This window comes from Micromys minutus (assembly GCF_963924665.1).
Source record: "Micromys minutus genome assembly, chromosome: 6".
Classification (NCBI taxonomy): domain Eukaryota; kingdom Metazoa; phylum Chordata; class Mammalia; order Rodentia; family Muridae; genus Micromys; species Micromys minutus.
In genome coordinates, this window is record NC_137975.1 from 79,262,880 (window position 1) to 79,290,254 (window position 27,375).

At 41.7% G+C, this 27,375-nt stretch overlaps 1 protein-coding gene across 2 annotated transcripts in view; it reads right to left on the reverse strand.

Moving 5' to 3' along the window:
* CDKAL1 (CDKAL1 threonylcarbamoyladenosine tRNA methylthiotransferase) overlaps positions 1-27,375 on the reverse strand; it is a 468,079-nt gene that overhangs the window by 109,270 nt on the left and 331,434 nt on the right. For both annotated transcript variants that reach the window (XM_080917709.1, XM_080917710.1), the window contains one exon: positions 22,778-22,958. In XM_080917709.1, coding sequence (XP_080773835.1) covers positions 22,778-22,958 — 181 coding nt within the window. The remainder of the gene's footprint in view (positions 1-22,777; positions 22,959-27,375) is intronic.

A 27,375-nucleotide genomic window follows, 5' to 3' on the forward strand; every position in this document is an offset into this window, starting at 1 on the left:
GTCCGCTAACCTCCACACGTGCGCGACACAGTGGTTGATGGTGAAGTAAGGATCTAAGAGGATCAGCGAGGACCAGGTCAAACACAGGGTTTCTCAACCTTCCTAGCACTGTGACCCTTTAATACAGCTCTTCATGTTGTGCTGATTCCAACCTTAACGTTATTTCATAGCTACTTCATAACTGTTATTTTGCTACTGTTATGAGTTCTAATATAAACAGGGTCGTGACACACAGATTGAGAACCACTACCTTAGAAGAAATGGCCACTAAGTCAAGGGCATGGGACAAGGGAGCCAGGGCATAGTATAAGCCATGTCTGAGGTTTCATTGGGTTGGAGGGACAGAGACTGCTTGTTTGACAGCTTAGGCTTCCACAGAACTGAGTTGGCAGGCTCTGTTGTCACTTACAGGTGGTGAGGAAGCAGCCTGAGTCTAAGCACACATAGATGGAATTGGTTGGTAAACGGAAACGTTAAAAAAGCAGAAGACATGATGTGCATTGATGTAGCAACAAATGGTCAAACCTGGGGTTCAGAAAGAGGTCCCCAAAGAGGTTAAAGATGGAGTCCAGTCAGACCAAGATCAATCCCTCACACACTGGTATGAGAAATCATCCATGCTACTGAAACTACCCCAATCAAGTGGTAACACTCCCAGGGAAAGCTCAGGTGAGCTGAGAGGCAGGCAGGCTGGCACCCGGTCACTAACTCACAACATAGAAGAGAACAGAGATTCCAAGAGGTCAGCTTCAGCTCCTCCATGGAATGAAGAACAGGCATGAACAAGCAGGCTGGGGGAGGGGAAAGAATTTGCTGGGAGCCATCTGGAGAGGAATGAGAAGAAGCCAGTGCTCAGCAGAGGGTATATGGGCCACAGGCTTGGGGGTTCTGAGCACACTGGTGCCATTTAAAGCAGGACTGGGATGAGATCATACATGAAGTTAATGAAGCGAGGAAGGAGAGATGTGTGTCTCCTGACCCTGGCTAGCTGTCTGCTCAGCAGTGTCCACCCTTGCTGCAGGTGACAATGACTGATGGCGCTTCTGTCGTCCCCAGTGTCTCAGATTTAATTGGTCTTGCGGGACTATAAAGAGCTCACTGTTTCCAAGCCATGGTTAAATCTGAGATCAGGAAGATCCCCAAGCTGGCCTCGGACTTCTGTGCTACTGGGCCAGTTCCCTAACATCCTTCGGTTCTTGCCATCATCAGGAACTTCTAATCCTCAGCTCTACACTCTGCCTGCAGCTTTGTGTGCTTCCTAACCTCTTCCCTTACTTCCCATAAGCTTCTCTCTCCAGGAGTACCCCCAGGTCACACTGAGCTTGGGGTGCAGAGCAGGCTGCTGCTACTACACAATAAGTCGGTGGATGCTTCGGGAAAGACAGGGGAACTAAGTTAATAAGCATAGCTTGGTACTGCGCCATGTGGAAAGCATCAGAAGCTTTATGAAAAGCATTGGCAATATCAGGGGTCAGTCAACAATCTCATGTCCTATTGTCAGTCTGTCAGTGGTGCTCCTGAGATAGCAATCCTCCATAAAAGCCCAGGAAAGAGAAACAAGAAAGGTCCCTGGAACATAAATCACAAACCTCAAAGTTTCAGAAACTAGCTGGAAAACTGATGGAATATGGTTGGCGTGCACCCTCTAGTACACAAGAAAACAGCAAAGAGCTTCAAATCTTATGTGCTAACATTATTGTTTGTTATTCACATTGCTGAGGAAGGAACTCGGGGCCTTACAAAAGTAAGCAAGCAAGCAGCCAACAAACAAATAACTAAATATGAAAATAAAACAAGATGAAGTGTGTTCTGCCATTCCCCTGCCTTTTCTGACCTGCAGGAGTGTTACTGTCCCAGGGAGGCCTCCTTTGTGACAATAGGGGAGAAAAGACACACCTGTAAGCCCCAGGAAGCCATTACTCATTAGTCTCTAGGAACACAGATAACAAAGGTATCCTCCAGAACAGTGACCTTGCCACTGGCTGGGCGGACACACAGGGCAAGCCTCTCCTGCAGTGCTCAGGGCGCAGTTAGGAGTCCATGAATCGCCCCGGAATTCAAATTCGTAGATGTACAATGTGCAGCGATTTGAAAGCATGGAAACATCAGTTAAACACCTCAAATAACAAGGCAACTGTACTGACCAACCATTGGGCCCTCAATGGGCAATGACCAGGGAAGACTGCCCTGTGGGGAGATGGTACTACTGCTGAAGTGGAATGGAGCAGCCCTACCTAGGTACCAGCACACTCTTCTTTACAGAGAACATTTATTTGCAAGGAAAAGTGATTCTATGTCACCACAGCATGTTGGACACAGAAGGAAAGACTTATTTCTGTCATAGTTGTTGCCCAAATGAGTAGCCATGAGCAGAAACAGGACAAAGTCCACGTGTACTGAGTAGCAGATTCTATACAATGGCTCACTGGGCAGTCACTTGTGGGCACTGAGAATGAGCAAGAACACAGCCACACAGGACTACCAGTCTTCCCTCGGCCACCCTGAGGGGTGACCTCAGCAGGGAAGGGCCACTCCTAGCTACACAGTCATCTCAGTGTCCTTTCTGCACTCTGTAAGTTCCGTCTCCCATCACATGACCTGTGAGCCAAGTGGATGGACACCTAATTTTATACTGTTAAGTCTGTTGTTATAGTTTCAAAGGTCTTGGACATCACACAAAATATAACGTATGTGTAGGAGACACTGTGATCCTGGTACTTTACTCCCTCTTTAGGTTGGGCTGTCTCTCCTAACGTACATCTCCTTAACTACTCCTGCTGCCTGGAAGGGCCACACTGCTGTCTTCAGGTACTGGATTCACCCTACAGGTCTCATTCAAAATAGTCTCTTCTCGGCCAGAGAGATGCTTCAGCAATGATGAGCTTCCCTTCTGCTGGTTTCATTCTCAGCATCCGCAGGGTGGCTTTCCTGTAACTCTCGTCTCGGGACTGGCCTGACGTCCACCCCGGCTGCTGTCAGTACCGGGTGTGTATGTGACATACACATACGTGCAGGCAAGTAATTATTTTTAAAACCATCCATTCCAAGCTGTCACTGTCCAACCCAACAGAAATGCTCTCTGTACAGAGCTCCTTCCTAATTACTGTCACTGTGTGTCAGTGCAGGAAAACGCGTGATCTGGTCATCATGTAACATGCCTCCCCTAACACTACTACAGCAACCTCATAAGGGAGATGTTCAAAAGGTCCACCCATCCCCTCCCGGCCTCTACAATGCTAGTTCACCTTTACTGAGCCCCCTGGGTGCTCTAACTACCTGGGCATCTTTCCTTCTAACACCTCAACGTAGGACACAGCGCTGCAGCCTGTTTCTGGTCAGTAACCGTGGACTCCCCATTCTGTCGTCCTGCACTCCCTCTCAGAGTCAGACCAGTCCTTAATCATGTGTCCATTCAGTCCTTCAGTGCAGCCTCCTACCGTGTCGTCATTCTTCTCTTTTCCCATGAGCCTCCTGACCCATCACCGCCTTCACATCCAATCTGTTCTGAGCTCTGGCTCCAACAATCCCTTTTCTACATAACCACCACTCTGCAGGCACCATATAGTGCATCGAAAGCAAGCCAGCCTGACATTATTGTCTTAGCAGATCATGAGCTCACAAGGAGGGAAAGCCAAGCCCTGAACATACCTAACCAGCAGCTTAGCACACAGTGAGTTCTGACATGTTGGCAAAATGAGTTCCAAATGTTCTGGATGGCAATGTCTGACATAACCACTGCTTAACAAGAGTGTCTCCCACAGAATGGACGTCTCGTTCCTGACTCCTGAGCTGACTGTTAAGGCTCATGCCAATCACTAGGCTGGATGGTCCTGTTTCTGGACTTTAGAACTATCATGGTAAACAAGTCGAAATTTCAAATTTGTCTTCCATGAAATTTTCCTCTGATTCAACTTATACTCAAGGAGAAAATTAAAATATGTTTGCATTTTCATAAAGCTCCTTTCTTTAATGGCAAATCCTATATAGGATACAGGAATGACAATGTTTAGGAGCTTCTGTGGGGCTGAAGAATATCATGATCCATACATACGGCTTCTCCTTACATAAAGACTAAGAGAAACACGCAACAAGCATTCCAGATGTGGTCAGACACTTACATGCTCTAAGATACCAGTTTTCACAGCAGAGAGTATAAAAACGTGGCATCTCACCGTCTCGGTGGGGTTTCTATTGCTGTGATAAACACCATGACCAAAAGCAACAAGGGGGGGGGGGAAAGGGTTTGCTCAAGTGTATAGTTTATAGTCTATCAGCTAGAGAAATCAGAGGAGGAACTGTCCAGCAAAATCCAAGGAAGGATGCAGGTTACCGCATTGTTCCTCACAGCTTGCTTAGACTGCCTTTATAATGGCACCCAGGACCACCAGCCCAGGACTGGCACCCCCTCGGGGAACTGGGCCTTCCCACATCCATCGCCAATCAAGAAAAGACATCACACACTTGCCCACAGTCCGATCTGGTGAGGTTTTCAGCTGAAGTTCCCCATCCAAAATGATTCTAGCCTGTGTCTAGTTGACATAAACCAAGCCAGCACACTCACCAAGGCTCCCCTGGTTCTTTATCACCTAGCAACCGATTTGCTGGACAGAGTACAGCTTCTTTTCAGGGCCACTTTTCGCTGGCTCTGCTCCCCAACATCCTCAGCAGTGTTTCAGGTCTTAGGGTCTTGGGTGGAGACGGTCCCTTAGTCAAGTCTATGTAAAGTCTCCCATCAAAAATCCCAACTCCTCCATGGGCAGAAGTTTCTACTGTAAGGAAGATGCTCCCACCATTTCTAGACCTTAAAAATGGTCCTTTAGTACACAATACTCTTCTCCCAGAGACATTTTAAAATGATCTGTAGTTACAGGGTTAAAGCTCTGATGTCTACATCACATTACAACCCAACACGGAACACTGGAACATCCAGTGTGCAGCTTGTATTCTAGACTGCTGCTATCTTTGTCTTTATAAACTTCTTTTTTATGTTAAAGAAGGCCAATTGGATTTATTAACTTACTTAATAACAGTGCTTGGTGGCCATGAATTGTTTTAAAAACACTTACTTACACCGAGTCAAAAAGGAAAGGAGTTCATCTAGAGACATGTGAGGTAACATTCTGGAAGTAGACAAAACCAGTGCGGTGAGTTCTGTCAGCAGCTGGCGGCATCACACTTATGCTCCTATTTGCTGATGACTTGTCCCTGCACTGAATGTAACATTCAACAAGGCTGAGGCATGGAGTCAATTTTGTACACACAGGATCTGGATCTGCCCAAGTCCTGTTTACATCAGCAGTCTTGTACCAGCTTGCAGAGGCCAATCTGCACAGAGCCTAAGAGGAATTGGGGCGGGGAGTGAAAAAAAAAAAAAAAAAAACCACCAAGTTTCTCTGACCCATGGATAAGCTGCTGTATAGTTCTAAAAACTGATCGAAAGCATTGTACCTCCTCCGTGACCCCAAATAAGCCCCAGTGTCATCTCATTTGTGGAGAAGCTTGAAAACTGTTCTAAGCCAGTTATTGCTGCCTCTCTCGATAAGCCCGAGACTCATTTTTATTATGATCCCACGGCTGCGACCTGGAGGGTCAGACATGACCAGGGAGGCTTGATAACTCCCCTACTTTCTACATCTAATTTAGCACCTACTGTAAAAAATCCTTTCTATCAGCAATGCAGCCATCACTGGTCTCTCCCTCAGACCTATCACACCAATAATATGGAGTCTAAAATTCATTTCAGGGGTGGCTAGGCTTTTTGACCTATCTTCTCTTCAAGTACTATGTCAAAAATAGAGTTATTTTTGTTCTATATATTAAACACACATTTTCTTTTATCTTTGGCCTTTATGACAAAGGGGTCTTTATTTGATAACCAGAGGACAATTTAATAGACAGCTCAGCCCGCTCCATTGTCTTGTTTTATGTCAATTCAGAAATCAGTCGATGCTTTCTCATGTTGTAGAGCAGGGCTCCCACACAGAGGTCTACTGGATGTAGATTCTGAGGCTGACCTTTGCCACGCAGGACTGCAGCTACCAGAAGAAAGGGCTCAGGCATGTGTGTGTGGTGGGGGGCGGGGGAGAGGAAGTTAGAGAGACAAAGTAGAACAGAGTGCTAAGCTTTCCCCGTGCCACTCAATGCCAACAATGAGCTCCACAGAACCCAGGAAAGCTCAGTGTTACGAGCACTAGCTGCTTGGTGCTGCAACTGAAGCGTAGAGCGCTGTCTGTGCCTTAGGCCTTAGGGTCTAGATGCTCAGTTCTTAAGTCCGAGTTGCTCCTCTCTCATCTGTGGTTTCTATGGAGCAGTAGAATGTAGAGAGCCATTTGTAACAACGCCACTAATAGTAGAGAGCAGCTAGGTGTTCCACATATTCAACCCAGCATCCTTTCAGTTTGTCACATTCATGCCCATTATCCCTTATTACAACAAACTGCCTGAAGATCATGGATTTTAATCATGGGTTTTGGGGATGGAGGGCATGAGACTGATGGCTGTACCACAAAGAGACAGGAAGACAGGATGGAAGGGGGCAGGCTAGGACCTTCCCCAGCAGTCAGCCCTCTTCATATGCTGCTGAGATTGAGCCTACGGTCTCACACATTCTAACGCAGCCTAGCGGGTTCATTGATGTCTCTACCATGTCAGCACTGCCAAACTAAATGCCAAGTCCCCAGTACAGGGCACACTCAAACCCCACTACACCACGGCTGTGTCAAAGCCACACATCAGGCGGGCGGCTGCTTCAGCACAGACTATTTTGTATATGTTATTTGCTTTCAGGAACTACTTACCTTAATACTCCCAAAACATTTGTTATTTTCTGCTATTTCTATGTGTGTCATTGTCTTAAATCACTTTATATTGTCACTTAGATGTTATAGGAAATCCGTTCCAACCTTGGCAGTGAGTCTGCTCTGAGACATGAGCTTTACACACTGCCCAGTGGCTATCATTATGTTGATGGATTCTCTGGCTGTGCAGACCATATTGTACAGTGCTGCCCCATATCTTCTTGGCTTTGAAGCCCAAGTTTCCATAAAAAAAAAGACAATGCCAAGATTTTATAAGGAAGCCTCTGCCCTCCACTTCATCTGGAGCTGTGGCTGAAGCCTTACCACCTCACTCTGCAGGCACTGAGGTGAGGTACACATGGCTTCAGTCAGATCCTTGCTGTGTGGGCATCTAGTTGCAGCGACTTATGAGACAGATTTCCCTTTCCCCTGTTGTCCTCTGGTGCCAAGGTTGAAAAGGAGCTCACCACATGCTCACAATTATCGTTCAACTCTCTTCTGTCTAGCTCATCTATGAACCTTCTTTTAAGCCAACATGATAGTGTTGCTATTAATAAAACTTCATAATACAATTTTTAAAAAGACAATGTGGTGCCTTTTTCTTTCTTAGAATTGCTTTGGCTATTCAGGGTGATCGTGATTCCACATAAATTATTTAATGAGTTTTTCCATTTTTGTAAAGAATACCATGAGGGTTTTAACAAGGATTGTGCTGAATTTGTGTTTGATGGTTTTGAACCTTTGGAGAACACTGCCATTTTAATAATATTATTTTGGCTCCTGAACTTTGGATTCTTGTATCTTCTTCAGTTTCTTCTATTGATAGTTTAGTCCTACCAACATCTTTCACTTTATTGTCTAACTTTATTCTTGACTATTTCTGATACTATTATAAAAAACAACTTGATATTTTCCAACCTGGCCAGTATTTTCATATGACACTACAAGTGTGTTGTCAACTTGAGTGAATTCACTGTGAATTTATAACTGCATTGCACATAGAGGGTAACATCATCCTTAAAGGCTTGCTTTCTGTCTTCTTTTATGATCTTATTTATTTTTCTTGTCTGATCATTCATTAGCATTTTCAGTAACAAAGGAAATGACAGAAAAGCCATCTTTGTCATGCAGCAGATACTGAGGTAAAGGCTTAGTTTTTTTCTGTTATTAATACCTGCCTTTTTTTGTTTGTTTTGGGTGTTTTTGGTTCTATTGTTTGCTTCTGATAAACAGCCTTCATTATATTGGGGACTTTCTTTGAACTCATAAACTGCTAGTAGTTTTGTAGTAGTAGCTCTTGTTAACCAACCTGTCCGATGCCTTTCGTCATCTGAGATGACCACGATCCTTCCTGTTGACTTGTTTTGTTCACTGCAGTGTATATCACAGTCACTAAGTTACAACTATTAATCCAGCTTTACATGCCTGGGACAAGTTCTACTGGGTCATGATGTATAATCTTTGTAATGTCCTTTGAATTTGGCTTGGCAATATTTAATTGAAGGTTTTCAGAACAATGATAATGGACCATGGTTTTCTTTTCATGATTTAGATAGCAATATAATGTTAGACTTGTGAAATACAATTTTCTTTAATAGAGTTGAAGCTGGAGATGGTCTCCTAGACCTTGGACATGCTGGGCAAACACATTACAAGTGAGCTACAACCCCGGCCTCTCCTTTTCATCTTCTGGCTGGTATTATTTGATCTGTCTGCTCTTAAGATCTGGCACACAGCTGTCTCCTTTGGCATATTGGAGGTCTGCTCACCTCTTATCTGTGCTAAGCCATGTGCTTCCCTTCTCCTGTGTCCTCCTCCTTCACCCACTCACTTATCTGATGATGCCCAGGCTGTCTTTAAAAGCTTTCTGATAACTACAGAGTTATAGACGGGGAAGCATTTTTATTTATCATTGGCCATTGAATGTTCTTTGGGTGCTGTCCAGAAGTCTGAGCCACTCTGATCCCCGAGCCTCTCAACATGAACTGGTTCTTCCCCCTTATTGTGGTTTAAGTATGCTACAGATTCATGATTCAGGTCTGTGGTGACTCAGGCCACTTTTCAAGTCATTTGGAAGCACTTTTGAATTATTACATTATTTTTCTCTTCAGTCTGTTTAGAATTCCTGTTATTTGAATGCTGAATATTCTAACAATATTTTCTACCTAATTTCATTTTATTCTATTTTATAGGTACATGTTCTACTTTGTCTCAACTCCATGGTGTTTTCCTTGTTTGCTACCTTGTTTGCAGTTTTTAAGAGTTTCCCTTTATTTCCTAGAGCATTATTCTTAAATGGTGCCCTGATCTTTTTCCATGAGTTTAATATTAATGATAGTTCCTGGAGTTTTTCCTTCCACTCAGAGTCCCATTTGTTTTCTCTTCATAACCACTCTGGTCTGTAGACACTACTCGTTTGCTTCATATTAGCGATTAACTTTTCTGAGATGTCTGACAGTCCATGAATGGTATTCATGCTCAAAAGTAAGGGACAAGAAAGGATGGCTGGTATTTCCAAGGCCACACCTGAGCCTGGTGTGGAGTTCTCTACGCACCTAGATGGTTTAACTCTGAAACTTCTGTAGACAAGGTCTCTTAGTGCAGTGCTGGCCAGCTTTCCCAAGGAGACACTGGTAAACTCTTTCCGGGAAGGCAAAGCCATGCGCTACTGACTGTCCTATTTGCTGAATAAACCTGGAATTTGCTTGCCCTCAACCATATCTAGTGTCCTTCCATCCATAGAATTTCTACTGTCACCTCCCACCAATAGAATCGAATGTACAAGCCACCAGGTTTCAGCTGGGACAGGGAAGAGATGCTACCTAGAAGCCAGACATGGAGGTAGGGGGAAAGAAGAATCTAACTCCTTTCTAGTTTATAGTTTTTCCTATCATAGTGTTTTCTCTTCCTGCCTTATTTTCTCTTACAGAAGAACTAGCTAATTCCCTAACCACCTGAATATCTCCAGCATCTATCTTCTAGCACTGCTGATGAATTGGTAACAAGAGTCAGAAATGTACAAAGTATAGGTGCTCAAGTCCCTTTTACAGAAGACATAGCAACTGCATTGAGCCCGTTTAGCCCACACAGGCCCTTTGGTATTCTTTAAAATGAGCCTTCTCTTGTTTACTTACAATACCCAAAGCAATATAAGTCCTTGATAAGTAGTGGTCATATTGCATTATTACGGGAATGACAAGGAATAATGTTGGTTTGGTGGAGAGGCATTTTTCCCTAAATGGCTTTATTTATGGGTGGCTGAACCTGTGTGAAGCCCATGGGAAGGACCTGCTGTGTATGAATTGGTATCTTGGTTTCTCTGGGCCAGCCCACTCTGTGGTCAAGGGTTCAACTGATTTCTAGCTATCATGGTGCTCCTCAGTCTAATTTATCTTTATGGGTTAATAATATATGCAATGAATCTTACGCTGCAGTTTTTATTAAAAAAAATCAAATCTCTCTTGCTATTCATTGAAGAGTCCTTAGGAGACGTTTTACATCATATATGCACAACAAACTCATGAATTCCTTTAAAAATATCCAATCTAAAACAAAATGAGAAGCCAGCACTCCATGTCACAACCAGGGAAGCAACAACAGCCTGAGGAGCCTCAGGATGAGGCTAAAAATCCTATTTTTCATCTACTTCATTGGGACAGTGCAGAAGAGCCAAGTTCATAACCTACAAGAAACACTCTCTACCAGAGGAAGGGCATCCTGACAGCGGGGTGAGATACTCTCACTCCTGGCTCCAGAACTAGCCAGAGCTTACGCGGGAATGTTCCTCCCATTTCTTTATATTAGTTTTCCCTAAAATAACAAGTTCAAAGCACCACAAAGTCACTTGAGAGGATACTTTGTGATTGCACAGATACCAGAGGTTGAGAGGAAGGGCAGGAAAGAAATTTAAGAAGATTCATTTTAAAGGAAGTATTTCTGACTCCAGCAGTCGACACCAATTTCCATGCAGCGGAGTTAGTGGTAAGTCTCACTGAGCATCAGGAGAAATGCTTCAGACACGACCTGCAAATTCTCCTTCAAGCAGAGATTTTTATCATCCATAAATCTACCCAGCTACTCTCAACCCACATACGTTTTTGATCTGCAGTTTTGAGGAGGAAGGTTCTACATGTATTATCCACTGCCAAGTAAACGAACAGGCACTTCAGTGAGGTCAACTGCCTTTTCTAACTTTGGCTTCCTTCTCTGTAGGCTCAGGCTTAAAAACTCTTAAAAATAATCCAGAAGTTTGGAATGGATTAAAACTAAAGTAAGAAATGTCTTAAATTACATGACTGTAGCCATTTAAGTAGCCAGAGAGTAGGAAATGGGAACCAAGTCATTTGAGATATTTCAGTTTTTGTAGCTTCACCACTCTGTCTTCTGTGACATACTTGGATTAAAGGCTTTTATCCAAACACAGCAAATGTGAGGCAGAGAATCCAGAGAGTACTCCTAAGCAGGTGACCAATTTAAAGTCACTAACAAGGGCACAAGCACATGACAACCTCCAGATGTACTGTTCTGAGGGTAGATCCTCACCTCTCCTCTGGCAGGCCCAAGCATGTAAACGTAGAAGCATAGAATCATAAGCTATAACCTTAGCCCAACAGTGACGAGAACTCAGGCTCAAACGGAGGCAGGAAAGCTTAGGAAGGAGGGTTGAAGGAGACCACATGTTGTAACCAGGAGAACACTGCTGCAGACACTGTTGAGGTCTGTAATGGAACCGGAGAATGAACTGTCCACTAGATAAAACAGTCAATGCTAAAGCTCCCAACCTTAGGAAATGTACAATAAGTCTATGGAATGAACTTGTCTGTTGTCTATACTGACGTTTCAGTGGAAAGTACAACTGTCTCTTTCTGACGTTCTCTCTCAGCAGGGAAGGAAGGAGCAAGAACACGTGAAAGACTCAGAAGATAGATGTTCGTGTGCAAGCACACGCAAGAATGGATATGTGAGGCAAAACATGATGAATCCTGGGAAAGTGACTGGAGTCCATACACTGGAGTCGTCTCTGAACATCTACAGGTACTTCAGGCAGTAAACAACAGGGCCAGGGAAGACAGTTCAGCAGGGAACAGCGCTTGCCCCCAAGCCCAACAGCCTGGGCTCTGTCTCTGGAGCCCATGTGGTGGATGGACAGAACACCTCTAGTGAGCTGTCCTCAGATCCTCACCTTTGTGCTCACACATGTGCCCATATACAAAGACACCCATGCACACCAAAGAAAACCACAAAGCTTAAAAAAAAAAAAAAGTTAAAAGCATTTCTAAAACCACACATGCAATTGCCCTAAGAGGACATAATTTAAAAGTCAGCATTTTGTTTTCTAAAATTTTTGTAAATTTCTGGAATGAATATTTCATTTGCTTTTTAGAACAGCAAGGAACAAGAGAGCAGAAAGAATACAGCTGTTGCTCCAGCTTTCCACCTCCAAGTTGTGACCCAAACCAACTTGGTGACACTGAGCCCAGCTTACTGCTCTGCCAAGCTTAAGCTCCTGCAAAGATGACAAGAGGCAGGACACATGGAGCAGAGCCCATGGCTGTCTGTGGCACACTTATAATCCCTGTCTCCCCTCCTGATTGCTGTTATAGAATGCACAGTTCTAGGGGACACTGCTGTGAAGAGCAAACTAAGGAGTCAGGACACATATCCAAGGCAAGAACTCAGATGGGACAGAATCACAAAATACACTTTTATCCACTGGAGCGCTTACCATGTGGTGTGATTCTCTTGTTCTTAATTATAAAATAAACACATTTTTAAGGAGCAAGAATTAGAAATGAGAGAGCTTCATGCTACATTGCTGAATCAATTCTGCTGCCCCGAATATACATTTAACATCAGCTCTAATTCTTAAGACTACACTTCTAATTCTCCGGAAAGAGGAGAAATACTGAATTATTATTGAACCACACTTATCACAGAGAAATACAAGATCAAAACTGTAAGACAGCACCATAAGTTCCTTTTCCTTAGAAGTTAGTCCAGAGTCTCATCTCTTCTAAAGCCATTATTGAGGCAATAAAAATGAGCTCCAATTGAATGTTATAATTTTAATAAATAGGGTTCATAAAAGGCACAAAAGAATTATGTAGACTCTTGTAATTTTTCTGGAACTTATACAAAACAAGGCACATAATCAAATTGAAAAACAAAAACACCCCAAAACCCTAAACTGAAATATACTAAAAATGACTTTTCAAAGGGCAGGATTTATTCATACAGTCAGTTACTCAGTTATATTATAACACCCGCTACCATACTGCCTAACACAAAAACACACGTTTTATCACAGTCATGGTAATTAAACATTCCTAAAAGCAGGATAAAAGCTAATGCCAAAATAAAAACAAATTTTGAAGAAATAAATTGAGCATGCTATATAGGTTTTGTTTGTTTTGTAAGGTTTTCTTTAAGATCATCACAAATCAAAGTGACTGGATATAAAATTAACTAAAACAAATCAGTAGCTTTCCTTTATATAAATGATAAACAGGCTGAGAAAAAAAATAAGGAAACAACACCTTTCACAATAGTCACAAATAATATAAAATAACTTGGTGTAACTCTAACCAAACAAGTGAAAAATCTGTATGACAAGAACTTCAAGTCTCTCAAGAAAGAAATCGAAGACCTCTGAAAATGGAGAGATTTCCTATGTTCCTGGTTCAGTAGGATTAACACTGTACAAATGGCCATCCTACCAAAGCAATCTAAAGATTCAACACAATCCCCATAAAAATCCCAACACGATTCTGCAAAGACAGGGAATGAGCCATCCTCAATTTCACATGGAAGAACAAAACAAAAACAAAAACAAAACAAACAAACAAAAAACCAAGATGGCGAAAACAATTCTTAATGATAAAAGAACTTCTGGGGGAATCATCACCCTGACCTCAAGCTGTACGACAGAGAAATAGTGGTAAAAACTGCTTGGTACTGGTGCAGAGACAGACAGGTCAATCACTGGAATAGAACTAAAGACCCAGAAATAATACCACACACTTATGGTCACCTGATCTTTGACAAAGACACCAAAAGTATACAATGAAAAAAAGAAAGCATCTTCAATAAAAGGTGCTGGTCTAATTGGCACTCTGTATGTAGAAAAATGAAAATAGATCCATATTTGTCACCCTGCACAAAGCTCAAGTCCAAGTGGATCAAAGACCTCAACATAAAACCAGATACAATGAAATTAATACAAGAAAAAGTGAAAAAGAGCCTCAAACTCATTGGTGTGGGGGGAGAGGGGATGTCCCTAAACAAAATGCCAATGGCTTAGCTTCTTCTAAGATCAAGAATTGATAAATGGGACCTCACTAAACTGAAAAGCTTCTGTAAGGCAAAAGGACACTGTCAATAGGACAAATCAGTAGCCTTCAGATTGGGGAAAAAATAAAAAAACTTTACTAACCCCACATCTGACAGAGGGCTAATATCCAAAATGTATAAAGAACTCAAGAAGCTAAACTCCAAAAAGCCAAACAACTCAATAAAAAACATGGGGCATAGAACTAAACAGAGGAATCTTTAATGGCCAAGAAACACTTAAAGAAATGTTCAGAGTTCTTAGTTATTAGAGAAATGCAAATCAAAACAACCCTGAGTTTCAACTCACACCAGTCAGAATGGCTAAGATCAAAAATTCAGATGACAGCAGATGCTGGCGAGGATGTGGAGAAAGAGGAACACTTCTCCACTGTTGGTGGGTTGTAAACTGATACAACCACTCTGGAAATCAGTCTGGCGGGTCCTCAGAAAATTGGACGTAGTCCTACCTGAAGACCCAGCTATTCCACCTCTGGGCATACAAGGAAAATGCCCCACCATCCCACAGGGGCATGGCTTTGTCCACTCACATCAGGACCTAACCAAAGGCTGGAAAGACAGGCCACAGTCCAGTACAGCAAACGGCTGAGGTGGTAACAACGCACACTCAGGAAATGCTGGCACTTGGGAAATGTAATTCTGACTGAGAAAAATCAGATTACATCTAAAAATTATTTTATACATATGAGTTTTTGCCTGCATGTGTGTCTGTGTACCTCATGTGTGCCTACTGCCTATGGAGGACAGAAGAGTCAGACCCCATGTGTGTGCTGGGATGGAATCCAGGTCCTCTGCAAGAGTAGCCCGTGCTTTTAACTGAGGGGCTATCTGCCCAGCCTCAGGAAGTCACTCTATACAATCACCTCCAGGTCACACCTCTCCAGTGAGCCCGTGCTGCCTGTGGGGGAAATGCTGCTCTTCTCCACGTGCCTTCAGAGGGCCTGTAATCCTGGAGATCCCTGGCATCTTCCAAGAGCTTTACTTACTGTACTCCATCCAAGATGAAGCCTCACATTCAACATGGTAGACGACCAAGTGCCTGACAGGCTCGGTGAGGCTACCCTGTGAGCAGCACTTGCAAGCCTTCCTTTCCACAGGTGAAGCTTAACAATTTTTGTTATTTTCATATCCTTCAAAGTTCAACATTATTACCTCTTCCCTAGGTTTTGAATAAAGGTAGATAGAAGAATAAAAAGTGCTCAATTTAATAAGGTGTTTAAAAAAGAGAAAGAAAAGAAAAACTGAGTCGTTTTTCAAATGTCTTCCAGACTGATGATTCTTCAGGTTACAAATCAGCAACTTTACAAATTTATGCGGTATTTAGGACAATAAAAACACTACATTTCAGAGGCAATGCTGAAAGGTCTGTCATGTAACTGCAGAGTAGAGACAGTCTGAACAGAGAAAATCAAGTTGGGTATGAGGGAGAAGCCAGGGTGGTGTTGGAAGGGTTGGTGTTTCTACTTCAGAGCTGGTTGGGACACAGGCTCAAAACCACTGAGATTCAACCATCAGCAGAACCAGAGTCAGCGGGAGGCAGTCAGCATTCTCCTAAGTTTTTGAAATGTTCAGGCGTCCCTGGGATATGTAGTGGAGGTGTCTGGAGTGCACGGAAGGCCAAGAAGATGACTTCTGTGAAACACGTTAGCCCACAGAACAGAGCAGCTCTGCTGACATGGATCTATGTCTAGGACTTAGAGTCATCAAACCTGAGAGACTGGGATGCCTCAGGAGCTAGTCACCAAATGCCTACACCCACTTCCTAACTCATTTCCAAATTCACTCTTGCAAAATCTGCTAATGGGCTTTCTGATGACGCTGTCCCTCTGTCCTTCCTCTCTAAAAGAGATGTCTGCAGATAAGGGCTCTTATTTTGACACTCTGCACTAGTTCTGGTCAGCGGAAAGCTAAGTAACATGTCCAGGAAAGCCATCTGAACTTGAGTTTCGCTCACAGTTCCTGACTCACATATTGACAGCATCTACTCCTGTATGTTGCCTGTCACCTGACTCCAAAGAAACAAATCAGAACTAACCTAGCCACAACTAAAAGAAAGAATTTTAAGTTTATGAAATGTTGTATGGCTACCTCGTGCCCGATGTAGCTGGGAAACATTCTTGACCCCCTCACAGGCACCGTCTTCTTGTGACAGCAGACAGTACCGCAGCCTTCACAGCTCAGTTAAAACGGTCATGAACTGCACCCGTGCTGCCTTCCTGCCAGGTGTGTGCTGGGGTTGCCAGATCTCTCAAATCCCAGAAACACAGACAAGGCCCACATGTCCTGACAACAGTCATGGTATAAATTTGCAAGCTCTGTGTTGCTGTAGGGTTTGAATTGAATTGAATGGGGTTTGAGAAAAAAAAAAAAAAAAAAAAAAAAAAAAAAAAAAAAAAACCAGCAATGGTAAAAAAAGATCTCTGAGTATGCAGTGATAAAAGTTTAATTCAAATAATCATGAGGCATCTACTAGGACAACAAGCCTTAGTTACAGAAAAAAAAAAAAAGATAAATAATCAATAAACACAGCCTTCACCAAGAGCTAAAGAGTCCCACTCTGTGTGAGCTTCCTATTAGGCCATTATGGTAACATGAATGGAGTCTGTGTGTATTGTTAGACAGGCTCTCCTTACACAGTCCAGGTTGGCCTCAAATTCATGATTATCTAACGGAGGCTCTTAGCCTTCCTAATGCTGGGATCACAGGCATGAGCCACCACGCTCAGCTTACCTTCACCCTTCCTCCCTTTGCCACGTCTGAAATATCCTGAGGCAAATGGAGGTTTTCAGATGGCATTCTCAGTACTTTAAGGAAACTGTTGCTGTCCTTTTCCAGCTTAGAGGATGACCCTGGGATTTGCTGCAGACTCTGCGTACATTCCCAGCAACTTGGTAAAATCAAAATTCTAGAGGCTTGTAATTCATCAATCAAATTTATATCAGTAAGTTCCCACTCCACAAAATGTCCACACAGTAAACTCAGAGCCAATTGATATTGGCATAAACTGCCCACCTACATAAGAAAAATTATTCTGCAACAATCTATCCCTTATAAGATATTCATAGCTACCTGTGACTATTTAAAGCTACACTGAGGTGGATCATCTTCTTTCTCCTCCATCTTCTCTTCTCCCTTCCTTCTCGTTTCTCCTCCAACTTTTAAAAACTCTGTTCTGGCCTATCTTTTCACTGCCCAGTCACGGGTCTTGTCTTATCTTGTGCCTGCCCTCACCTGCATATCAGCCGCAGTGGCACTGTGAGACACAAGCCACCTGTCAAGAGAAAAACGGAACATGGGCTATATGACATAAATGGTCACCCAGAAGCAGAGAAGTGAGGGCACAGAGGAGAGGGAGGGGCAGGAAGGGGAAGGATGACCAGTGGGTACTGGGGTTACACAGAGGCAACAACTCTAATCTACGGTAGCTTGGCAATTATGATTGTCACACTTCGTCATGTGTTTCAAAACAGCTAATATAGAAGGTTTTGAAAGTCCAGCACCAAGAAATAACAAAGGCTTCAGCTATGCTAATGACTATGATCAGATCAACACACTGTACATATGTGTTAAAATGGCACCCTGCACCCCATAGATAACTTTTTGTATCAAAAGAAACAAATAATATCTGCAAAGCCCTATTCCCTGTCTAGGCTAACACGCTCATTTTTAAACTTTAGGATGCGGACATCTTTGGGGTCCATTCTTTGCCTCAACATTAGTCACTACTGCCATTCGAACCCGCACATATTCGAAACTAAGAATTGTGTTTCACAATTTCAGCCTAGATTCGTGAAGAGTCAATCAATTGCTTAGACAAACCGATGGTGAGACAGAGGTAACATCTTAGATAACAACTAGGTAGGAAAAGCCAACACCCAAACCTTCCCACTTATGAAAAGGTGGACCTAAAAGCATACAACAGAGTCACATGTCACTAAGCATGCCAAGGGGGCATGGAGATCATTACATTCTTCTTTCCTCCTCTGAAATAAGCATCAACTGCACACTCAGGCACCAAGCATCGCAGATCCGATGGCCACTCATAATTCCCCATTATTACCAGAGTCATCCTGAAAAGCTCTGCTAGTAATCTGCTGAAACAGAGACACAGCAAAATGATGGGAAGGCTAGGAATCTGATTAACATAAGTACACAGGAAATTTATCTGGAAAAGAGGAGATACTGCCCCTACCCCAGAGCTAAATCCAGAAACCCTCAAATGCTAGGCAAGGGTTTGAGCCCTGGGCTATATTCTTCTTCATCTCTTCCCCTCTTCCTTCCCTCCTTTCTATCCTCCAATTCTGAGACAGGGTCTTGCTAAAATGTCTAGGTTTATCCCTGAGCCTATGTTCTACCTGTCTCTGTCTCCCCAGAAGCTGGGGTCATAGAAATCCACAATCACTTTTGTTCAGGAATGGGGTAACCAGAAGAGGTCACATAAACTGGCAAGAATGCCAAGATAGATGGGGTTCCATGAGGTTGTGCTTGGGAATCAGTTCCTAATGAAATATTATGAATGATCTAGAATATGAAGCCCCCTGTTTCTCTGCTCCATAGAAAGACACTTGGTGTGAACATTGAGACTCTGTATATAAACACAATGGAGTATGATGTTGTGAACTAGGCTGAAAGGGTCAGGATTCCTTGAACTATGGCACCCTTTTCTCTAAATTCTTAGATCATATTCAGAAATCAAGGGTTTATCTTTCTTTGTTTGGTTTTCATTTTTAAGTTATGGACAGAGTATTAGAAGTCTTTCAGACATGTGTGCATGTGGAGGTAGGAAGGGTATATATTTTTAGATACAGTATTTAGTGACCCAATAGGCAGTAAGATCTGGGAGAGCCATGGTAATGACATGTGATGTACAACCTTCTGTGTTCTACATCTGCTTTAAGTAGCCAGGTCATTTTGACTTAAACATGTACAGCAAGACTCACCAACATGAAAACTCAGAAACTTGCCTCTGTCTATCTAGAGGGCATCCTCTAGACCCACTTCTCACCCCCTCCAGACCCCCTCCTCATGTCTCACAATATGCAGTCCTTGGGGCTCCGGCGAGAAGAGTCCACAGTGGCTTCTTCAGGCAAAACAATCCAGAAACTTCTGGAAAGTGAACCATGATTCCTTTTCACTAATATATTTAGAGATATCACTTCTACTGTAGGGTTCCAATATGTAAGGCAAGCAGTATGCAGGGTTTAATGTCCTAACTAACACTGTCGTCTGGTATGAACATTCCCACAGCCATTCTTGCTAGCTAAGGTCTATTTCTCCAAGTGACACAGCTATTCACATAAAGATCACAGCATAGTTTCATTAGATTTTCATTCAAACATTCATTAAGTGTTTCTCAGAAGTCATTCTAGAAGGCTAGAAGATAGCTAAGGATCAAGTTGTTTTGTTTTTTTAAACCTAAGTGACCTTTTCCAGGCAGCCTGAGAAGCACAGACACAATTAAAAATACTGTTAGATTTAACATAAATAAAGACTAATAAAGAAAGACACAATGCAGTTGAGAAAATAAACAAGTAAAACTGACCTTTCACCAGTACCCCAAGGTCACTCTCATTTGGTTGGGTGATTCTACCACCAAATCTTCTGCATAAACATCCTTGCAATAGCTAATAAATGATTTTTCATTTAGCTTTTCATGACAGTATATCATCTGATCTTCATTATAAACTCTTCAACTGTTGTGTTTCTTTTTAATGGCCATTGTAAATAATTTACCTTTCGTGTTTTGAAAATGCAAACTTGACCTCCAGTACTGTGACCATCTGTGATTTGCATGGTTAAGAAACATCCATGATTTAGTTCATTTTTCAGCACATTAACATAACCCATTAAGACACCAAGATTTGTTTATACTAATGCTATTGTGGATATAAAACTGCTTAGGAAAAGGGGGGAAATCAAAGTCCATCTTACATCATTTTTGAGGGAAGAACAGATTGGAGTGTATAGGGAAATGAAATACATGTCAAAAGAGCCTTTCTTAGAGAGGGTGATTTCTAAAGCAGAAAAGAAAGCTGTTCTTGGAGAGGAAGCAGAAGGTGCAAGTCTTTCATTAGGCTCCCTTTCCTTACTGGTTTGTCCCGGCAAGGGGATGAGGAACAATAGTTATTACTCATTCACCAGTCTTATATCTTAGTGACTGTTGCAATAAACTTGAAATAAACTACCTGCAATAGACAGGGTAAACAATTATTAATTTGTGTAAATGTTGGAGGTGAAAGAAGACACAATGTATACTATAAATCTATTCTCTGACAGTACATCTCTAAGGTTTCATCATTAATGTCTGATTCTTTGGATTTATGGTTCTGCATTCTATAAAGCTAAAACTTCATGAAATGCATTTTGTACAAAGCAGTATTATTAAAATGTAAGAGGCATCAGATTGTGTCGCCAAAACTTTTATTTGGAAGTCCTAACCACCTCAAAATGGTAAAAATCACGATGTAAATGGAAGTCGTTAATTAAAATGAGGTGGGAAGAGCCTCTAACCCTCCAGGACATGGTCTTTGTGGGACACACAGGGGCAGCTGGTGACAATGAAGGCAGAGACTCAAGTACACTATGGCAAAGGAGGAAGCCAGCAAACCCCAGAAGGCAGAAAGAGGCCAGGAAAGATTCCTACACATCTGAGAGTTGGCACGGGCCTGCCTCTGCACCTCCAGCCTCCGGAAATGTGCAGGCGCACATTCCTGCTTGTTGTGGGAGCCAAGGTAGAAATGCATGAGGAAGTTTAATAAAGATGGTGGGAAAGTGATTGTGACTCAAGACAAGACACGGAAAGAAAATCTCTATGAGACACATGTATCTGAAGGATTGCCATCTCAAATTACAAAGAATTCTAAAAACTTTGCATTAAGAAGGCAAAGCACATATTTCAAATAGGCAAAAGGAAACGCCCCACCCAAGGGACCCCATGTGAGGAGGGGGAGGAGCAAATGGGAGATGCTCCCCACCAGTTGTCTTCAGTGAACTACAAATTAAAACCACAGCTAGTTGAAGTACCACACAATAAGCGGACAGTTGAACACTACTCATTTCCAAGGAGATATAAACCATAGTTAGATTACAACACATAGGCAACACACAGACATTATGAGAGCACAGCTCTGAGCTGGCAGGCAGATACATAGCTACATGGATTTTTACATTTATTCAAGTACTTAGGAAGGCGTTCTGCCAGTACCTAGGTCATGAGCATCCCATGAAAACACAATCACACTCTATTAGACTCAGCAGTAAAGCTTACACGTGAACGAAACAGAAGATAAAACCGAGACTGGTGATGACTATCTCATCTGCAGTGCTTACGTTAAGATGCTCAAAGTGCCCACTTCCCTCACTAGTAAGTAATATGTATAACTTACAAGGAAACATTATACAGCAGAAAACATGCATGGCCTAGGGCCATTTTGCCAAACACTGGATTTACTAACACAATGAAAAGGAAATGTACAAACCCCAAATTCAAACACTGATGAAGTCCCTTATTAAATGAGGGAATGCTTCCTCTGGGAGACATGCATGCATGAGGAACGTTCTTACACTGATCAGTTGCACACTTGGCAGCCATGAGATGGTAGTGCACACGGACCACCATGAATGATAGGCCAGTAGATAAGCTTTAGTCCAAAAAAAAATTTGAAAATGCTAGAAAAAAATTGATTTAATTATGACAAGAAAGATATCAACAGCTGCTATCTGCCTATAAGGATCAGATGACCACAGAATGCGGAGAAGGCATCTGGGTGGCAGATGGAACTGTCCCACACCTGACTGTGATACAGGTTGCACTGCACAGGCACTGCCAATTCACAGACCCCTCAACACCAAGAGAATCAGACCTCAGTACTAAAGAAATAGAAAAGGTAATGAGTTAGTTTATTTTCATGTCTGCCTAAAGTTAGTTACCTGTGGTATTAAAGTTTGGCCTGTTGTTGCTGTTGTCAATCAGAAAGAGAACTAAACAGTCTATATATCTGCACTGAGAGTACAGGCATATTTGTGTGGTAGATGAGTGGAAGGAGAAGTAGAAGGCAGGAACTAGACGACAGATACATAAATAGAACACAGATGAGCAGACAGAAAGATGCTAGCTCAGTGGACCGAAGTGTAGACAGGTGTAGCAGTGTAAGAATCAAATAAGAAAAACTGAAACATTTCAAACAAACAAATAATTAAGATGCTCTTTTATCAGTAGGAAGCCTATTTAGTCAGATGTTTATTTTTTATTTTATTTACTTGTTTGCTTTGAAATGCTGAAGATGGTAATGAGAGGCTCACTTATGTTACCTAAGTGTTCTGCAGCTGGACAACACCCAAGCCCCTACGCTCATGTATTTAAATGTTGCCTGGTTTCAAAGCATCCTAAGATTTATAATGTACATACAAGTAAATACAAGACAGTAGTTTTAAAAGTTTTAAAATATTTCAACCTTCCTCCTCAAGAGGACAGATGATACTGTTTGCTTCTCATTACGTAAGGTCATTTAACTCTTCTATCCCACGCCAAGCCTTGGAAATGTCCTCATAGTTTGCAACGTAAGGGTTAGGCATAAGTCAGTGGCACTGGGAACTACCGGCACAAGCTAAGGCTCCTGTGAACAGACTCTCACCACGTGTGCTGGAACCTGCTCGGCTTTTGCAGCGGGAGTTCCGGGTCTTGGGTAGAACTGGTTGATGAAGAGGCTTGGAAATTTGTACTCTTCAACAAGTTTCACGGTTTCTTGAAAATCCTGATCGGTTTCTCCAGGAAAACCACAGATAATATCCGTAGCAATTGTGATTCCAGGAACCCTGGAGAAGAAAACAGACAAAAATGTTAAAAAAAAAAAAAGTTGACTACAAGCCAGAATTATTTCCTTGACATGTTAAATGATATTAAAAAATACAGTTTATATTTTTTAGGACAGAGCATTTGCAAATAGTTTGGAAAATCCTCAATACTAAGAAATGCAATGAATAGTGTTCCCTGGTCATTCTCAGACACACCCATTTTTAATGCTTTTTAGACATTTTTTTTTTTGTTTTATTTTCTCCTCAGTATCTTAAAACAGATGTTTATGTTTTTGTTTCTGGATGTGTTGTGGTTTTGCTTTTTTGTCTTATAAGGATTTAATGACTTTTATGTTGTGGTAAAATGAACTGGCTGTAAAAAAACTCTAACCCTATGTTCCTTAATATTGTATTCATAGAGCTTCTGTGGAAGACCTACAAAGACAACTGGTAGACCGAGTTTCTCAACAACACTTAGGGTTTTTTTTTTTTTTTTTCTTTTAAGGGTAGTAAGTGCCTCTTTGAAAAGTTTAACATTTTTCTGTTCCTAAGCTTATATTGTTTCAAAGCTCCCATAGACCTACCAAAAATCATCAGCAGAATGAGCTGTTGCCTTGGCAGAGAGATTGCCAATCATATGCAGTATCCTGGGTTCAATGCCTAGCATGGGTCAGGGAAAAGAAAATCAATTTGAAGTGCTTGATACGTTAGACTGATCCACATTCATATCTCTTGTTTCTGAAAGGTGCAGCTGCTTCATTAGAGCACATACTGCTCTTGCAATGAACTGGTGGTTATTACCCCTGACTGTGGTTCAGTGCCCTCCCCTTTTCCTCAGTTTTCTTCTTTGTGCCCTAGGTCTTGCTAATTCTAGATGATTTCCTTCATTCTGAAGTATGTTCTCAGTATTAGGTGACACTGTTGTTAGGTCTCTGGATGTCTGAGCACACAACTGATTGACAGTACAGTGGTATATAACACTCCAAGTTAAAAAGGATTATCCACCAGAATTTTGCATTGTTCCTTTTAAACACTGCTGATAGATGCTGAGGGCATGGGATCCACTCCTGTGTGTGCTCACGCTTTTCCAGTGCTGGATAGTAAACCTAGGGCTCTGTCGTTCAGGCCAAGTTCTCTAGGACTAACCCACATGCTAACCACACATATTCCTTTACAAGTGCTATATCTCTGTCTTTTAGGGTGTAAGATTGTATTTGATCATTTTACATTTCATAAGCTTTTAACTTTGTTTAAAAATCTTTATACAATGCATAACTTAAGACTAACAGTCTTTTATTCCAGAAATTGAATTCTGTCATATTATTCCTTAATTTTTCTAGGAAATTGTCTTCTATTATTTCCTTAGTAATTTCTGTAAGAAATCTCATATATGCATGTTTGTGTAACACATTCTCCCAGGAATTCTTCATTTGAAGGTTGAAACTACCAACTTCATCACTGGCTTTCTCTGCCTCATTTTCTTTATGTGTTTATTGGTTCTATCTTCCAGAAAACTTACTTGAGCATGTTTTCCAGTGTTTAATAAAAAGGCAGTGATTTGATTTGTTTCAGATTCTCAGAGTTCTTTCTCCAGGACACCTTGGTTTCAGTTTTAGAGACATAACATCTTTTCTTACTTAAAGATGTTAAAATCCATCTCGCCTTCTCTGCCCATGGCCTTATTCCCTGGGTCCTCTAACTTGAGACTTTTCATCAACAGTCATTCTCATTGTACTTTGGGTATTAAAGAACAAAGCACTGAAATGTTTTTAAGACATTTTATTTTGTTTTATGTGCACGAGCATTTTCTGTTCATTTATGTCTGTGTACCATATCCCTGGTGCCCACAGAGGTCAGAAGAGGCATTAAATACCTCTGGAAGTTACACAACAGTCTGGAATTAAACCCAAGTGTTCTGCAAGAGCAGCCATTGTTCCTTACTGCTAAGCAGTTTCTCCATCCCTGCATCCCTGCAGACTTTTAGTCATAGAGCATTAGAGAGCTAACTGTCTTTGCTTTCCGTGGGCTGGAATGCTGGATGTGCTGCCATTTTCTCTAACGCCTCCAGTTTCTACCAGGCTGGCTACAAAGTTCTCCTATATTTCAACAGTGTCATTACACTGTTGTAAGAGAATGACTCTAACAATACTCCAAAATGATGCGGGACTCCATAAACAACAGGGAGCAGAGTGGCAACCAAATAACACCTGCTTCCTATCGTACATTGTTCTTCATTGATGAGCACAGCAGTCTGATGTCGTAAGAGAGAAGAAAACTCGACTTGTGGAACTTCTAACAAGTTCTCGAAAACAGAAGCTTTCCAACCCCCCTTTACACAGTACTTTGTGTCTACTTGAAAGTATGAAACATTTATTGTAGAGAACACTCTCTTCCCATTTCTACTTCACCTCATATAGTTCTTGATTTTGATTGATTATAACTTGTAAAGTATTTCCAAGGCCTTTTCTGTATAATGATAAACAGGAGAGACAGTTCTCATACAAAACGAAGGAGATGGTCTAGTGTGACATAAGTCCATTTCTTCCTTCTTTAGGAACAATCAAATCACATTTGGAAAAAACACTTCCATAGCAAGATGCAGATAACAGCATTTTCTAGATAAAGTACATGAACAGAAAGAAGTATGTAAATAATTTTCAATTAGCTAGTTTACACTTGCTTTCTAACTACCCACAGCAAAAAATAGAGGCAAAACAGATGATAGAGAGTCCATTTCTCTCAGGAAATTAAAAACATCTAAGAAATTGCCTGTGAAACATGGCAAGAGGCAAAGACAATTGGTCATTGTTCTAATTTCTGAACCAGAATGAATGTGGCGATAGCTGTTGGGTATTCCCAAAGGAAAGTCCCTTCCTGGTCCCCTCCTCCACCCATCAGCTGTGCTAGGCACTGGACAACACCTGCTTTGGCTTCATGCTGTGTGGTGGTCAGGCTGTGACCAACATTTAAAGGAGCCGCTATGAGGTTAAAGGAGTGGGATGTGCAAACGTGAATGTGACAGACAACCAACTCAAACCTGGGGCACTGAAGACTACTGTGAACCGACGCTACGTCATTATTTACAGCTAGAAGCTCTTTAATTGTCAACACGGTAGGAGTAGAAGTTGATTTTTTATAACATAAATGTGGTGTCTGTACCTTACTATCAGACATGGCTCATCTATACGTTAATTTAAAATATGCAAACGTTGCCACTTATATTCTTGAAAATAATTTCATCCTTTATGTGAGCCAACTAAAATTTCATTTACATTGTGAATTTGCCTAGCAAATAATTCTTAGTATGCAAAAATCAAAAGTTTGAAGTGAAACAAATTCTAATTTTGTATCTTGTGATTTAAGTAAGAGGAAATGATGAGGGTGTAAAATAGAATATTAGTACAAATATTTAAATGCTAATTTTGGGCAAACACTGCCTTTGATACAATGAATTTTCAAAGTTCTAATTTTTAAAAAAATTTCATTTTTAACCAATTTATTATAGTTCTGAGTACAAGATATGCAATCACTAACTAGTATGTTCTTGAATTTTAAAACCTATTAATATTTATGTTTTCCTAGTAGCTCTAAGAAGGAATTCTAGAAGGATGAAATAAAAATATTTGAAGAGCTGCAATAAGAGAAAATTTTGAGTCATCATTTCTCTCTTTTGTTGACTGCCAAAGCAGGTTTGCTAAACAACTTGGGAACAGAATAAGGGCATCCTAGCTGCACATCTGACAAGTCAGAAACAGCTCTGTTCTGAAAAACCTATGAGGGACTTGTAATGAATACATAGTATCTGCTAGAGCTAGTTTGGGGCTTAAGAGGTCTGGGACAGTAAGCTCCCAGTAGCTTACCTAGCATGCATGCCCAGGGTTAGGTCTCTGGCACCACAGAAACGGCACAAAGAAGACGGCCAGACAAGATTTTGCCTTGAATAAAAACATACATATATACACTCCACTTTTCGGTTTCCTAAGAAGAGTTTCATATAATCTAAGCTAGCCTTAAATGTAGCCATTTAGGTAAAACCTGGCCTCAAATTCCTCCAACCATCTTTTCTCTCTTTTCAAGTGCTGGAGTTGTGAGCACATACCACCAACCTGCCTCTGAACATTTGAAATACTACGTATAATGTGCACTTGAGTTAATCTCCAGATTCTCATTTGCTATCAGGTGGCTTATTGCTAAGGATGTGAGCTACTGCTGCGGCCCAGGTGAGTTACTTGGCCTTTGATGCTTTTGCTTTGTTCTAGTAGAAGCATCCACTGGTAATTTTACTCAAGTGGACAGGGTGCTCAGGAGAGCACCCTCTGAACAAGGCCTGTATGCACTGCCAACCCTTACTGAAATCTTGTCAGAACTAGAAACACTGAGCGCCAGGCAATGTGCTAAAATCTACACTTTGCTTAAGACAATTTCTTGTAAGCCGCCA